Source organism: Euleptes europaea, chromosome 8 (genome assembly GCF_029931775.1).
Source record: "Euleptes europaea isolate rEulEur1 chromosome 8, rEulEur1.hap1, whole genome shotgun sequence".
Taxonomy (NCBI): domain Eukaryota; kingdom Metazoa; phylum Chordata; class Lepidosauria; order Squamata; family Sphaerodactylidae; genus Euleptes; species Euleptes europaea.
Genome location: NC_079319.1, coordinates 81923570 through 81940951, shown reverse-complemented (window position 1 = coordinate 81940951; position 17382 = coordinate 81923570). Strand labels below are relative to the sequence as shown.

At 42.0% G+C, this 17382-nt stretch overlaps 1 protein-coding gene across 1 annotated transcript in view; it reads left to right on the top strand.

Moving 5' to 3' along the window:
- The window catches only part of CTNND2 (catenin delta 2), a 509931-nt gene extending 493114 nt beyond the window's left edge, over positions 1-16817 (top strand). Inside the window, exons 18-21 of the mRNA XM_056854116.1 lie at positions 3339-3465; positions 5742-5873; positions 13706-13779; positions 16538-16817. Coding sequence (XP_056710094.1) covers positions 3339-3465; positions 5742-5873; positions 13706-13779; positions 16538-16798 — 594 coding nt within the window. The 3' untranslated portion in view covers positions 16799-16817. The remainder of the gene's footprint in view (positions 1-3338; positions 3466-5741; positions 5874-13705; positions 13780-16537) is intronic.
- Positions 16818-17382: the final 565 nt, after the last annotated feature.

Sequence of the window (17382 nt, the reverse complement as noted above, 5' to 3'; positions counted from 1 at the left end):
CATACTAAATACATCCTAGCACCAGCAGCCTATCTCCATTATTTAGAGATAAATAATTATAGAAGGGCCTTTACCCTGGCCAGATGTGCAGCCTTACCATCTGCTTTCCTTGAGGGGAAATATAAGAAGACACCTTGGGAAGAGAGATTCTGCCCCTGCAAATCAGGGGACTTAGAAACTGTTGAGCATGCCCTCCTGAACTGCAATTTCTATACATTACCCCGTTCGAAGTTTATTGAGTCCCTCTTATCGAGATTGAGACCTGACAGGGCAGGTGAAAGGTTTGAGATGCTCCTACAAGGGGGTAATCCTTCGACCACTCTTCAGGTTGCGAAATTTTGTTTAGCAGCAATGAAAATTCGTCGCCTTAGAACAGCGCAATTGACAGATGTGTCTCAGCTGTGATTCTTTTTTTAAATGTTTTAAAAATGTTTTAAGACTCGGACTGTAATTTTTTGATTGTAAGAATCTATAGGTCCATGCTTTCCGTTTTATCATGTTTTGACTGGCTAAGTGCCGCAAATAAATTACCTATCTGTAAGCATGTGATGGTGTTCACGACCATTTGTTCCCACATGGACCATCACAAATGGGAAATGATCTGTACGTTGGATCAGTTTGGGCATCTGGTTTACAATATCTTTAATCTTTGCCCCTGGCAAGCAACATACCTCTAGGGCCAGGCCTGGACACATGATGCTCCATACCCTTCAGCAAAAAGTCACCGATGACCAAGACTTTCCTTTTCCTTCCACTGCCATTTCTGCATATCCCCTTCCTTCCTCCCTCTGTCTTTCTGTGTTTCTGGTTTCTTTCTCTGGCAGTGTTTCCATCTCTGTTGCCACCGCAAGGGCCTGGAATCAATTCCTGAGTTCCAATGGCACTGAGTGCCGTCTTGTTCCATGTCTTTGGGCTCATGCTGTAGCTGTCAGAGGTGGCTCATTAGGGAATTCAACCACTCTGTTGTCCCTTTAACTGGTCTCACCATCCCTATGCAGGTCCTCATGGCTTCAGTTAATGAAACCGTCCCCTTCTAGTCATCCTTTCCTCCAGGCTCTGAACCTTCTCCTCTTAGAGCCCTGTCAACTTACACCTCTGATAAGTGAAGTCCATTTTGTCCTCAGGGAGGAAAACAAACATGGCTCACTCCCTGCAGGTGACTGGAAGTGGCCCTTGAGCCTCCTTCCAGATGGATTCCTTTGCCCTAGAATTTCCTTGGTGTGTTGATCTAGCCTGAAACTTACAGAACTGATCAAATGTCTATTGAGGCCAAAAGGGATAACACACACAAGAATGTAAGGACTTCTTAGGTACTTACAGGGTCTCCAGGCCTGATCCCCAGGCTAAGAGCCACAAGCCAAGAGCCCTCTGGCAAGGAGGAGCCTGATGGTTCAAAGGCTCACAGCCCCCACCTCTCAACAGCCACAGCAACAGTAGAGGGCGGGGCCAGGCAAGCAGACCCTCCTCAATCAGCAACAAACTAGACTCACAGAACCCATCAGAACCCATCAGAAACCCCTCTCCAGCAGTCCTCAAACGCTCACACCCACAAGCACTGCTCTCTCACACAGCAACTTCAGTTAATGAGGTCATAAGAAGTACATTCATAAATGGGGCATTTTCAGTTTGAGTTTTGATTAATTACAAGCACATCCCTAGTAGCTGAAAATAACGTATCAGTTTTTTGCATTGCCTTTTGTCCTAGAACTTGAAGGACATGGATTCAAGATTGTCTGTTTCCTAAAGAGTAATTATTGGGTTTTTAAAAAAAACGTGTTATCATTAGTAGTCGGGATTAACTAGCCCTTATATTTTTTTCCCCACTGCTCTGTGTTGGCTATCAATTTTTCTTCCCTGCAATTTCTCATCTGACTCTCAGCTGCCTAGAGACATACAGATTAGATTGCGTGTCTGAAGTGTACAAGTGGTTAGAATTTAGTTCAAAGAAATTTTTACTTTTTGTGTTTGAAATGCATCCGCACAGGGTAAAAGGAACACATGCAGATCGTGTACTTCAGCTATGCGACACCTAACTAACATTATACATATGTAAATAATTTGTAAGCAAGTATTTTCAGTTCCCAAAATACAGATCAATACTGAAGAAATCAAATTAAGGCATGATTGATGCAAAATTAAGTCTCATTATTTTTAGGAGGGGATATTTAAACAAGTACTTAATATTTCTGTTTCTGTTAGTGAGACCCAAAATTTGGTTAGATCACCCTCCCCAAGTTTTCAGCCATAACAGAATGCATAGATTTTAATTTAGCAAGAACATTTTATTATTTGTAAATAAATAATAAATCATTACATGCAGAAAACTACAAAAGCAGGCACAGAATAAAAGGGGGATAATTAGGGCGAGAATATAATGTTCATCATATATGGAAAATGGTATACTTGCTGATGGTAACTCATATTTTTAGACATTTGGTAATGGCCTTTTCTAGGATTCTAACAGCCCATTCCTCACCTTTCGGCAGCCAGGGATGGAGTGTCCGAGGCGCCGTGGTGGCGCCTCCAAACCTGTTTCCCGGCCACCGAAAGGCTTTAAAAAGCCTTTTGCCGGTTTTTTAAATAGTAAAGGCTACAGAGAATACACAGCACGAGGCTCTATTATGGAAAACAATAGGGAATAGGAATAGGAAGGCCCAGCAAGAATCTAAGGGTAGTGCTGCAATGCAACTTTCGTCCTTTGAGGTCAGGAATGGGCTGCCTGTGCAAGAGGCAGTTTTAACATACAACTGATGGGCCTTTGTGTGTGAGCTCGGTTAGAATGTGCAACATCAACCTTTGCTCATCCACAGCAGGCTGATCAACCTATAATAAAGAAAGCATTCATAGTTGAAAAAGCTGAACCTGGCCTGAGAAGTGTCCGGCTGTCCTCAACTGGGGCCAGGACTTTTTCAGCCCTGGCCCCCTGCCTGGTGGAACTCCCTCTCAGAGGAGACTAAGGCCCTGTGGGATCTGTCAAAACCGATGTTGTTTTAGCTTGGAATTGTTGATTTTAAATTAATTATTGTATCAAATTGTTTTGTTGTATTTTATGATATATCATTGATGTTAGCCACCCTGAGCCTGGCTTTGGCCGGGATAGAGGGCGGGTTATAAATCCAATAAACAAACAAACAAATAAATAAGGAAAAATATCTCATTAGCAGGGGAGTACTGAAGAATGTGGGACAGTGGCCCTATTAATGAAAAACAGATGATTCAGTAAGAGACAGCATTTTGAATGCTTGGAACACATAAAGATATTCTTGAGGTAACATATGTAGTACACCTTAGGTTGTTTGCTTTTTTTGCCATTCTCACTGTGTGTTGGACTTTTGCAGGATGGATGGTCACAATATCACTTTGTAGCCTCGTCTTCAACAATAGAGAGGGATCGGCAAAGACCGTACTCTTCGTCACGCACACCCTCCATCTCTCCAGTGCGCATGTCTCCCAACAATCGTTCAGGTAAAACCCGTCCAATTGTTTTGATCCGCACAGACTAGTATGCATGGAATAGAGTGGCCCCAGAGAGAAAGCTCCAGAATTAAACTCAGAGCCCCCCGCTTTCAACAGCTGCCATGTGTACATTATCCCCATACACTGTTATGCATTAAAGATAACATACTTCTCCATTAAGTACTTAAGGTAATCTCAGTAGCCCTTTTCAGTCATTGTGTTCATGGTGCTGTGAGCACATGTACCAGAGGAACACACCACACACGACAATCCTATTACACATTATTGCTTTTTCTCTTTCACAAAATGGATTTTCAGTCTCAGATCCCTGGAGGATCATATGTTGTAAATTCATCATGTACACAAGGTCAGATGTAATGATTGAAAAGGGCTACTGTTTTGAAGAAAATGGTGTTACATGGTACTGGGAATCTAAACTCTGTATCTCCCTGAAGACAACACTGTGTACACAGATGGTCCTGGGTGCATCATTTAAGTCCTGATTCCATTGAATGTTATCATCTAATTTTGCAAATATGAGCCTTTTTGGAATTACATTATATCCTTTAAAGGGATTTATGTTACACTTGCATTAACTGTGGCAGGCCATGGGCCACAACACTCATTTAGTTCTGTTCCAAACCAACCAGACAGAAATAACCCTAGTGCACCTTGTTGACCAACATCTGAAGCCTTGATCCAGCATAAGGAGCCTTCTTCCAACTTGCTGGAGATGAGGGCAGCACGAGGCTCAAAATAACTTCAAAATACAAATAAGCCTTAGCCAATTTAAAGAAATATTTCATTCATCAAAAAAACTAAAGAACAAACAAATTAAGGAACCTCTTAAAGAGAGAAATATGTGTTAAATCACACCAATATGCCTCACAGGGCTTAACCCTGCTTAAGCCCTGCGAGGCATATTGGTGTGATTTAACACATATTTCTCTCTTTAAGAGGTTCCTTAGTTTGTAAAGTAAAGCCCTGCGAGGCATATTGGTGTGATTTAACACATATTTCTCTCTTTAAGAGGTTCCTTAGTTTGTTTGTTCTTTAGTTTTTTTGATGAATGAAATGTTTCTTTAAATTGGCTAAGGCTTATTTGTATTTTGAAGTTATTTTGAGCCTCGTGCTGCCCTCATCTCCAGTCTATACTATATCAGCACAGGTTATTTTTTTCCTGAGAGGTCTTCCAACTTGCAGCAGAAGAACGACTTAAGTTGAAAGAAGTCATCAAACTTTGCTGAGTAGGATGGGATGATACATGCCTCCAACTCACAATGACAAATTACACAAAGCACATGTTTGAGCATATTTGGAATCCCCTCTGATGATTCAGCACTCCACTCATTGACAGATAAACTCCACACTCATCCTAAATGACTAGCCAAATTAGAAGTCAGACTGACTTTTCTGCCTCCCAGCCATTTTTGATGCCCTTCGCTGATCTTCTGTGATGATGTAAAGTAAAGCTTTGCAGGGAGAGCTGCCATGCTCCTCCTCTGGATTGAGGTGATTGAATTGAATAGCCAGGGGCAAGTTAGCAAAGTGCTAGGGAAGACTTGGTTTTTTCAGAGGCGTCAATGATTTCTTCCACTGCAGCCCATTGACTCCTGAATTTTTTTCAGGAGGGGAGGGACACAGCTGACCTTCAAAAATATTGAACAGCCCTTCAAGACCTCTACCTGAAACCCTGGAGAGGCACTGCCAGTCTGAGTAGACAATATCGACATTGATGGACCAATGGTCTGATTCAGTATAAGGCAGCTTCATGTGTGTGTGTATTAACATGGGGACAAAGTGGGAAGAATCAGCAGAAATTGCTTTCCCTTCTTTAAAAAACTTCAGGACTCTTTAGAAAGTGTGGTTGGATATAGGCATTTGAATTTATTTATTTACATATTTATCCTACCAATCCTCCAGGGAGTTCTGGTGGCATACATGCTTCAGAACAACAACACTTTGTGGTAGGTTAGGCCGGGAGAGAATGGTATGCTCAACATCATACATGGTGAGTCTCAAAGTGAGCAGGACTTTGGACCTAACTTGGGTCTCCGCAGATATAGTCCAACACCCATTGAGTGACCTGTTATTGCTTCAGCTCTGAGACGTGTTCAATCCTTCTGTGAAAATAGATGATGGTGCTATTTAGTATGTGATTCTTTAAATAGCTGATAACAACAGCATTTCCTTCCAACTCCTCTTTGTGTGTGTGTTCACTAGAGGCAGATTTTACACAAATTTGATGGGAGGTTAAAAAACTTGAACATGTTCCTCTTTTGTAGCAAGTGCCCCAGCCTCACCTCGGGAAATGATTAGCTTAAAAGAAAGAAAAACAGACTACGAATCAACTGGAACAAATGCTACTTACCATGGAAATAAAGGAGAACACACTTCTAGGAAAGATACAATGACAGGTGAGACAACAAGTGTGTATCTCACACAAAACATGATTGACAGAACATAAAACAACATGTGGCAAAATTGCTCTCCCTGTCTATTGAAGATACACATTACAGGCTCTGAACATCATAAAAGATCTTCCTCTCCAATGTACATGCATTTGTATTGTTTATCGTTATGGTGCCATTTGGTCTGACCTTGAGGTGGCCACAGAAATTCCTTCTATGTGCCATTTTTACAACTTGCCATCCTTTCTTTTTGTGTATTTAATTAACACAGGTCTGTGTTGGAGGTGTGAGCTATAAAGTGTTGCTGGAGTAGGTAGGAAATTACAATTTCAGTCCCTGGAGCACAATGTTTAATTTAGTAATAAAGCTTCATACAGGAATGATGCTTGCTCCTAATGTTTTTTTCATACATTAAAAAAAGCTTTCAAAATACTTTTTTTTCTAAACAGAAGAGTGTACGTGTGACTTGTACTAACCACTTCAGTTTTGATATTCCTTCCCTGTCCAGCGATATTTAGTAACTTATAGTATCCCTCTTGGCATGAATAGGAATAACTGGCAGACCAAACATCAGAGCAGTACTCCAACCACCTGGATTTTGTCCCCCCCCCTTATTATCACAACTTTGTTTTATCCTTCAGCAGTCTAATTTTTCTCTCTTCTCAGTTGGCACATCTTACCTAGTTAAGAGCTTCTCTTTCCTAAACACACTTTCAGACGCAGCTAATTTTATTCAAAGGTTTTGTTTGTTTTGCTGTAAAGTCACATCTGACTTATGGTGACCACGTAGGGGTTTCAAGGCAAGATATGTGCAGAGGAGATTTGCCACTGCATGCCTGGTATTCGGGCCATGCATGCCATCTAGTCCAACCCCCTGCTCAATGCACGATCAGCCTAGAGCATCCCTGACAAGTGCTTGTCCAGCCTTTGCTTAAAGACTGCCAGAGATGGGGAGCTCACCACCTCCCTAGGCAGCCAACTCTACTGATGAACTACTCGTACTGTAAAAAATTTATTTTTCTAAAATCCAGCCAATATCTTTTTGCCTGCAATTTATACCCATTATTGTGAGTCCTATGATCTTCTGCTGACAACAGGAACAGCTCCCTGCCCTCCTCTGAGTGACAGTCCTTCAAATATTTAAAGAGAGCAAGTGAATATTCCCAAGTCCCTCAGCCTTTCCTCATAGTGCTTGGTCTCTAGACCCCTGATCACCCTTGAGGATGTTATGCCTCTGTTGATTTATCCCAAGACCGCATTAGCCTTTTTTGCCACTGCATCACACCGACTCCTCATATTCTGTTTACAGTCCAGCCCTAAATCTTGTTCACACAAAATGTTACTCAGAAGTGTATCTCCCATCCAGTTGCATTTTTCTCATTTTTGTTACCTGGATGTAGAACTCTGCACTTGTCCTTGTTGAATTGCAACTTGTTCACACCTGCTCATTTTCCCACTGCGTTCAGATCTCGTTTAATTCTATCTTTATCTTCTGGGGTTTTTGCTACTCCTCCCAATTTGGTGTCATCTGCAAATTTAATGAGGTCTCTCCACCCACTCATCCAGATTATTTATAAAAATACTGAAAATACTGGGCCCAGAACCGAGCCCTGTGGCACTCCACTGGACACCTTCCTCCAATCAGATGAAATGCCATTGAGAACTACTCTTTGGGTGTGGTTCTTTGATCAGTTTCCTATCCACTTAACAACCCTAGAGTCTAGCCTGCAGTACTCCAGCTTACCTGCCAGAAAATCATGGGGAACCCTGTCAAAAGCTCTATTGAAATGTTGTGGTAAGCTAGGAAGGAAGGGAGACAAAGGTCCCACACAGAGCCCCACGTGAGGGAATGTCTTGCCTGTTTTAGATGCCTTCTTTATCTCCTCATCCCTTCCGTTGCCAGCAGCCCATGGGGGCAGGACAGAGTTGGATAAATGTGAGGATTTCAGTGGGGGAAATGGGACATGATCCTCTAATGTGAGGATTCTAAGAGGTCTTGGATTCTTTAGGTTCCCTGACCAATCTTTTAATTTAGGAGGGCTGAAAACCATGCCTCTAGAGCTGGGTGACCAACCCCACTGGCCTCTGCTTGATGTCATTCTCCTTGTCTGCTTGAGTGCTGCTGGGTTTCAACTATGCAGCACTCTCTCAACTTGCCTTCTGTTCCTGACTACAAGCACAATATCCTCATTCTAGCACTGTCTACACCAACGTAAAGCCTAAAAAGAAGGTGGTGCAGAGCTAGAAATGGGGTGGATGGTTTCATCCATCCTGTACAGTTCCAATTATGCAATTGAAGCTACTCATTTTTCCTGTATTAAAAAGACTATTGAGGAGTGTGGCTTGCCCTCTGCTGCTTCTGCTGCTTCCAGAATTATTGTTAAGGAGACCTGCTCTCTCTGCGGATAGGAGCCCCCCCCCCACTTCCCCCACAAGTTATTTGGGGGAGTAGCATTAAGAAGGGATTGCATGTAATCAGGTAAAAAGGGGGCAACAGACACTTTATTTCCAGGTTGCCGATACAAGGAAAGAGAGTAATGGGGGGAAGATTCCTGATGGCAAGTAGGAGGGAAACAAATAGTAACAGAAATTGTAGTACGTGATATAAAATCTAATTCCATGTAATCCTTGCAGATCTGCAGATGTCCGGATCAATGATAACTAGTATTTCTTTAAAACGGCTGAGAATCAAGAATCAGTTCTCCAAAGCATCTCTGTCCTGCCGTACGAAGGCTCCCCGTTATGTTAGGAGGCTCACTCTGTTCTTGTTACTAAATGCAGCCTGAGGGGTGGAGGGAGAAAGTGGGTTGATTTTATTGGCCAAGTGGACTGTGAGTTACTGTTCCTTCTGCACTGGTGGAGGGGGGAAATAATAGTGCCTTTATCATGAATATATTCTCCTCTGGGCTGAGCCAACAGCAGCTTGAGTAAGTTAGAGCAACGGAACGAAAAGAAAAGCTAAATACCTTCCCTGTTCCAGTCAAAGTGGAAGCCTCCCCAAGCTGCAGTTCATGTAAAAAAAGTAAAAGATCCACCACAGACTTCCCAGGGTAATACATGGTTTCCCCCTCAACTTCCTCATGGAGAGGGGCCATTGCATAGGTGATGTGAAAGACCTCTTCCTGAGATCCCGGAGAACTGCTTCCAGTCTGAGCGGACAATACTGACCCTGGTAAACCAATGGTCTAGCTCAGTATAAGGCAGGAAGGGGAGGAAGGGATTAGTCAGTGCCTGGGTCTTGTGGCCCTTTCTTACATGCCCAGGGTAATGCCAATCGCCATTTTGGAGTCAGGAAAACATTTTCCTCCAGGCCAGTTTGGCCCAGGGATTCTGGAAGTTTTTGCCATCTTCTGGGAATTTAGTAGGGGTCACTGGGGGTGTGAGGGGGAGGTAGTTGTGAATTTCCTGCATTGTGCAGGAGGTTGGACTAGATGACCCTTGAGGTCCCTTCCAGCTCCATGTTTCTATGTTTCCAACTTCATGTGTCCCATTCAGCCAGAATGATGTCATACTTGCTTATTTGCTACATATTGTTACCAGTCTGTGTGGCAGTCCTAGCCAAACCCGTCAGATTTTTCACCTAAGGGTGACCAACAGATGGAACATCATAAAAGCCACTGTAGGACACCTTACTCCTCCACCTGCTCATCAGATTTCAATACACTGGGAACTGGAAGAATTCAGAAGAACCAGCAAAATGATGACTCCTCTGTTCTAAAAAGGTATTGCATGTTGTGTTGACCTTCATTGTTTGAGAATAGCTGAGAGCCGTTTCACGCATGCCGTGGTGTCCAACCCCCATCCTGATTCCTTCTCTCATGCAGCTCTTTGACCTTCGTTGCATGCTGAAAATATCTTAAGCATATGCCTGCAGACTTGATGTGCAAAGCTAAAGGCTTGGTTTTACTCCAGTTGGACTGCTAGACATACCTTTGTTGTTGCTGCTGCTGCTGCTGCTGTTGGTCTTTAAAATTCATGTCCTGATTAAGGGAGACCTGAAGTATCCTTGCTTGTTAGAATCTCATTTGGCACCACAGAGGAAAATCCTGCTTTAGTGTGTGTGTTTTTAACTGAAAAGTAAGGTTACAATATTTGAATTGATCAATCCAGTAGGAGTTGCAGCAAAAGCACATTTATTAAGCAGTCACTGGCAAAGGCAGCGTATTAGCACAGTTTCTTTCCATATGTGTGTGTGCGTGTGTGTATGTATATATATTTTTCAAAGAAAACTTTTAAAAATACTGAATATATAATCAGTGTTTTCTAAAGTTTTCTTTCTCTTTGAAAATAGGACTTCCTTGTTGTTTAGGCTTTTGTTGTTGCTGCATTGGGGCTTTTGTGCCATATTCAATCCCTTCCCTCTTCCATTTTGCCTGAGAGTCTCTCTTTCTCTGTACATACTGCTTTTTAGCTCAGCACAGCCATTGACAGGCAACCATTAGCCTCATGGTTGTCCTACCATATGTTCAGTTCTTTATGAATGACGAGATAGACAGCCACGCTAAAAAAACTTTTTTTAAAAAAACTGTCATCTTGTCCTCTATAATACTGTGTGCTCTCAGACAGAGGACAGAGTTCACAGGTCTTGTTTGCTCTCCAGGTTGCCCCAGCTGAGTTCAGGGGAAGTCATTCCTGCAGCAAATGAAATATCACCTGAAGAGAACAGCAAGAAAAAATGAAAGAAGAATTATTCTGTTTGTGTATGGAATGTTTATATCACATTGGGGATGAACAAGAAAGGCATGAACAAGAAAGAAGCTCAACAAAATATAAAATGGTTAAATAAAGCATAACACAAATCTCATCTTTCTGAGCTTTTTTTTTTTTTAACCTCCTGAGACAGACTGAGTTAGATCCTGCAGATCCATTCCACTGGGGAAACACTTTCCCTCAGCAGAAGGAGCTGGCATAAGATACCCTCACATAAGATACTCTTCTTCTTGGGTCAAAGATGGCAATGGGTATGGTGGTGGTGGGGGAGAGACTCTGAGGCATCTGCCCACTGGAATGAATAATGTCCAATCCTCTACTCTGGCCTCTCCTATGATTCTGCCAACTGCCCCCAATCAGGGTTGGCAGCATATAAACTGTGTGCTCCCTCAAGGTATCTTATTTGGAAAGCTGCTAGACCAAGACTATAATTATTCTTGTTTTTCTTTTTTTCTTTTTTTTTAAAGTTTATTTTATAATTAAGGGGATACAAAAGGGAAAAAAGGGAAAGGTCAAAACCGTTTGATATACAAAAACAATAAAGCAAATTCAATGGAAAAATAAACTTAGTCGAATACAATACCATATGACAAGCATGAATATTAATCAAGTAAAATAAAATATATCTAAATATGTAGTTGTAAAAGTTTGAAAATCAATCAAAATATGTACCTATTACATAGTAAAAATGTTTTATACTGTTTGAAAACCCAGAAGTTACATAACAAATGGTTAGAACATAGTGAATAAAACATTGCCTATTACTCATTCTAGTACTATTCGGTATTTATCAATCATTTGATTAACTGGAAGTCATATAACTATAAAATGATTCCCACTTTTCGTCAAATTGTTCTGTGAGTTCGTTGTGATTGGGGTTCAGCATAAAAGTCGTTTTGGCCATACTGGCGTAGTCCAACAGTTTCTCTTTCCAGTCTTCTATTTCGGGTATTTGCATTTGCTTCCAGGTTCTTGCCAGAACCACTCTGGCTGCCGTTGTAGCATACTTAAAAACGTCATGAAATCTCGAAAGCAAAGACTATAATTATTCTTGAGCTAAACAGAACAGATTTTTTCATAGTTAATTGACTGGTCAGTCAAGACACAGATGGAGATTAAACAATAAAAGTTTATTCATCCGAAAATATTTAACGGGGAGAGGATCCTGTGTGGAAATGTTTCAGCATGACAGTGTGAACTGCTTCTCCACTTCACCTCCATAGGTTGCAAGCTTTCCCAATGAGAGTAACTAATTTGTGACTGAGACTCAGTTTATATAAATAAACCCTGAGGGGAGGTTTGATTTCCCTCTCTCCTGACAGGTGATCTCAGCATGGTCAAGGTTGCTCTTTTAGCACACAGAACCAGTACACCTGAGATAGGGATGTTGTTCCCTTAACAGGATGCTGATTTGTCTCACTGGAATAAGTTTCTTACCTAAACCGACCCCAAACCATAACTAAAAGTCAAACAAAATCCTGGCTAAGCTGATGCTCTTACCCAGAGCCACAATCCCATGTCTAAAGGGGGGGATTCTTCACCCTTCCTAAGCTGAGCCTGACTCAGCCCCTCCCCTCTAGTGAAGTTCTAAGGGCTCTGATTGGTTGGAAACCACTTGGATTGGCAGGTGACCAAAATCACAAGGGTTGGTTCAGAGCCCTGGAGGAGAGGCGGGGCTACTGTATTTTGGGGTAATAAATGTGCCACTTTTTTGTGGGGACAGAAGCCGTTGTGTTTCACAGCACACTGAAAACATACCGAAAACACACTTGCACATGAGTGTTTCATTTGAGTAGATTCACCCCTCCCTTTTTACATATTGAATAACACACCAACACAATGCCTTTATAATGCTATTTTTTTCAATTTGAAACAGCAGAAACTCTGTTGTGAACCTGAGATATTAGAAAACATGCATAAACTTTAATAAGTGTTCATGAGAAACCTCTACAATTAATGTTCTAACATATCTGTCCATGGTGGCCGAACTGTTCTTCAGGAGGAGGAATGTGGTTAGCAGGAGCGGCTGCGTCTCTCCAAAGCATTTAAAAATGTTTCTTTCAATCAGTGTTTTCCATAACAACACAAAAACCTGAACTCATACATTATATGAACTGGCGGGGCTGGGGAAAGCACCCCACGTGTTGAAATCAATATATTTCCAGAGTTGTTTTGTACCCCGGATGCTTTTTGTATTTATAGAAAGAAAATGGTAAGTAGCTGTAATTTGGGCAGTGGGGCTGGATCCCCCTCCTTACTACAGCCTCTGTCCTTCAGTCCACGCAGCTTTTTTTGATAGTCATTGGGGACCACTTGACCTATTACACTGCTTGATGTATACCCATCCTTAAGAGCCCGACATGCAACAGAAGGTGAGACAAGGTTCTAATATATAAGAAATAAATAAACATACAGGGAGCTTCACTATACTAGAAGGGCTTTTATACATTTTTTACTGTTCTTTATGATATAATATAAACTATAAACTATAGTGCTAAACTATAACTATATTACTGACCACTGAGGAAGGCCTTCTTAGGCCGAAACACGTCTGGTCCTTTTTTGGATTCTACTTTGGTCAATATAAGATTGTACATCGCAGGTGTTCATGTTTGTATACATTGAATGTGAAAGTTTTGCCTATGCTAGAGGCCTATGTTTTTATCATGAATGTGTACCTTATTAAAATTTATATATCTGTAATTTTAGCATTTTTCAGCTCAACCTCTTTGGTCTGGAATCAGTATTCTGGTTGAGTTCCATTTGGTTTCCCCCACCTCTTTTGTAGTCATTGGGGACCCCCCATCTCTCTTTTTCACCTGTGGAAAAGTTGGATGGATCCAAATTGTACTGATGATGTCCTAAGAGGAAAAAGTTGTTGAATCACTTCTCTATTCATTCTTCTGAAAAAAAGTGCAATTGGGGTAGGAAATTCACTCCAAAGTTGTCTTCAAGGCTATGCACACTTAGCTAAGTGGCATTTGCCCAGATTTTACTTAGGTGAAATTAGGGTTATGACCCTTCCCTGTATATGTTACTTGCTGATTCAACATCTTTCTCCTCGCTAGAGTGCACAAAGCCAACCTATTAAGTTGACTAACCTGGCTCTTCTTTTTTCCATTCTGTAGCTCAGAATGCAGCAATCTCTACTTTGTATAGAAATTCTTATGGTGCACCTGCTGAAGATATTAAACACAACCAGGTAAGCTGTCAGAGCGCCTTCATTGCCTTTCCAACTAGAACAGAAACTAAGCTCTACGGCTCAGATTCCATAGTAACTCTCTGATGATGGAGGAGATTCCCCCCACCGTCAAAATGGGACTTCCTCACCTCCCCCCTCCTGCTGCAGCACAAAATAATGAGCCCTGAAATGCTGGCCCTGGGAGAGAGGAGACCACCCCCAAGAATGGTGTGAGGCACTGTGGTATTCTTAAGATGTCAGTAAATGTCACTATTTTCTAATATTTACTACCATCCTGTAAAGGTGTTAAGAAATTTTGGTTAATGTTTTAACATACTTGTATGAAAAGAGGGGAGGATAATTCTTTCCTGTGCTGGATCCTTGTGACTTAATTTGTGAGTCGCTGTGGTTCAATGGTAAAAGAAGAGTTGGTTTTTATATGCCAACTTTCTCTACCACTTAAGGAAGAATCAAACCAGCTTACAATCCCTTTCCCTCCCCCTCCCCACAACAGAAACCCTGTGAGCTAGGTGGGGCTGAGAGAGCTCTAAGAGAACTGTGACTAGCCCAAGGTCACCCAGCTGGCTTCATGTGTAGGAGTGGGGAAACCAACCCAGTTGACCAGATTAGCGTCCGCTGTTCATGTGGAGGAGTGGGGAATCAAACCTGGTTCTCCAGATTAGAGTCCGCCGCCTCAAACCACTGCTCTTAACCACTACACCACGCTGGCTCTCAATGTGCTGAAGGTCCCAGGTTCAATTCCTAACAACTCCAGGTTTGTTTGTTTTTTAAAAAAGATCAGGTGATATGAAAGACCTCTACCTGATATTCCAGAGAGCTGCTCTCAGTTAATGTACCGATCAGCTGATGGACAAGTTAACTGATTCAGAATGAGACCATTTCATGTGTTCATGGGGTACATTGAAGAGGATGGAAGGACTGTGTGTGCTCACAAGATGGAGAAATTGGGAGATGTGCCACAGGTTTTTCATGATAGAAGCTGCCAGGTAGAAAGGGGAAAGGGAGGATTCCCACCATGCCCATGCTATTTTCCTCAGTGAGGTCTCAAAGCTGTTATTTGCTGGATGAGGAAGGGGCTGACAGGATGAATATACATGCATGATTTGTAAGCACCGTTCAGTGAGACCACTGGCCAGTGTACACATGCCAACTGTCTCTTATTTATTTTATTTTACAAAATGTTTACCCTACCTTTCTGCCTTCAAGGCAGCTAACAAATTAAAACATACATAATGAAGTCTCCATCTTAAAAGCTAATAAAACCAATAAACAAACATCTTTTAAACAATTAAAACCAGTGCTAAAATAAATTAGAATTGGCAACTAAAACATTGGGGAGGGAGGAGAAAATAACCAATGGCGCAACGGACAAAATAAAAAGGCCTTCCTCTGCTGGCAGGAGATGGCAGCAGAAGGGGATGGGTGAACCTCCCCAGGGAGAGAGTTCCAGCGTTTTGGTGCCACTACCAAGCAGGCCTTCACACAGGTTACCACCTGCCTAATCTCAGAAGGGGGGGGCACCTAAAGCAGGGCCTCCAAAGATGATCACAGTGGTCAGGTAGATTCATAAAGGAGTAGGCAGCCCTTCAGGTACATAGGGCTTTAAAAGTCAGCATGAGCACCTTGAATTTCAAAGACTCCCTCCTTCTGAATCTCTGAACTGTACATCTCTAACATTAGACATCTCAAAAATATCACTCTCATATCAAAATTATTCCACAGCTCTGCTGGGGTCTTTAACAACTCAGCATTTGCAAAAAGTCTGTGCAATTTGGTTTGCTACCTGAATGGGTTGTGGGGGGGAGATAAATTTCTAGAGGTGCCTGCCAGTATAATAGGGAAACCTCTTAACTCCAGTCACTAGGGAAGAGTCATTAGATATCCAAATGATTTTGGGATTCCCACTTATTCAGTACCTCACTATCTACTGGTTGTTTGTAATGTATGCTTCTTTAGCTGAAGCTTGAATATACATCCGAGAACAACCTGGAAAATGGTAGAAGGCATTTTTACAACACTTTTTAATTCAGATTTTGGGACCTTGGACTCTTGTTGAAACCAGCTATAAATTCAAAATGCTTTGGCCATCTCTTTAACCAAAGTATCTATTGGGTAGAGTAATAAATGCAAATGCAAAGTAATCATTGGTTCTTGTAGGTTATCCGGGCTGTGTGACCATGGTCTTATTATTTTCTTTCCTGACGTTTCGCCAGCAGCTGTGGCAGGCATCACAGCTGCTGGCGAAACGTCAGGAAAGAAAATACCAAGACCACGGTCACACAGCCCGGATAACGTACAAGAACCAATGAACTCTGACCGTGAAAGCCTTCGACAATATTTTGCAAAGTAATCACTTGGCAAGAAACAGCAAAGCAGTACAATTAATTCAAGATGCCAGATGTATTCATATTGCCAATCTCATAAGCAGTGCTGATGTGGAACCATCATAACCATGCCCTTTGGTTCCCTTATCAAGGGTTGCCAACTCTCAGATGGGAAATTCCTGGAGATTTGGGGGTAAAGCCTGGGGAGGGCTGGGTTAGGGGAGAAGAGAACCCTCAACAGAGTACAATGCAAGGTTTGGGGAGGGGAGAGGCCTCCCCTGAATATAATGCCATGGAGTCCAGCCATTTTCTCCAGGGGAACTGCTCTCCCTAGTCTGGAGATCAGTCATAATTCCGGGAGACTGCCTGACCCCACCTGGAGGTTGGCAACCCTAATCTTACTTAGAAGCTGAGGCTCTTCTTCTGTTGGGCAGGTTTCAACACAGCCAGTTCCACAGGAACCCAGTAGGAAAGACTATGAAGCATATCAGCCATTTCAGAATTCAACAAGAAACTATGATGAGTCCTTCTTTGAAGACCAAGTGCATCACCGTCCACCCCCAAGCGAGTACAATATGCATCTGGGACTTAAGTCCACCGGCAACTACGTCGACTTCTATTCCGCTGCACGACCCTACAGTGAGCTCAATTATGAAACAAGCCACTATCCAGCATCTCCAGATTCCTGGGTTTGAAATTTGGGCAAGATTTCAAACAAACAAACAAACAAACAAACGAAAAAGAGGCTCCGGGGACTGTGCATGTGCATGCAAACCACAAGACTTTATTTTCCTGCAAATTTAGTTTGTTCAAGCCTGTTCCATAGGATGGCCCGGGTAACCAGTTTGGAAAAAAATTAAGATATTGTCAACAGCTAAAAATAATTGGAAATTAAGCGTGGGGGGGGAATCATTATCAAGGAGGGAATTGTATATCTATTTCTGTATCTATATAGTCTTGTCTCTCTATATATAGATATAGAAATATATTGGGGGGCAGCTTTACAGTTGACCTTGTATGTAGAGTTTAAAGAGAAATAGTGCTGTACATTGAATGTGGCAGAAGGGAGTGGGAGAAGAGTGAGACATCAGGAGTGGGTCCAGAGTTAAGCACAAGAAAATGAGGCAGTTTACACACCTTAAAGGGGGGGGGACAGCTTCTCACACTTTGTTTACTCTCCTCATCCATTGTGAATTTAGGCTTCCAGTTGCATTTGGGGTTTCCTCTGTACAGCAAGATGTTTCTTGCCTTTTGTTAATGCATTGTTGTAAAGTATTTG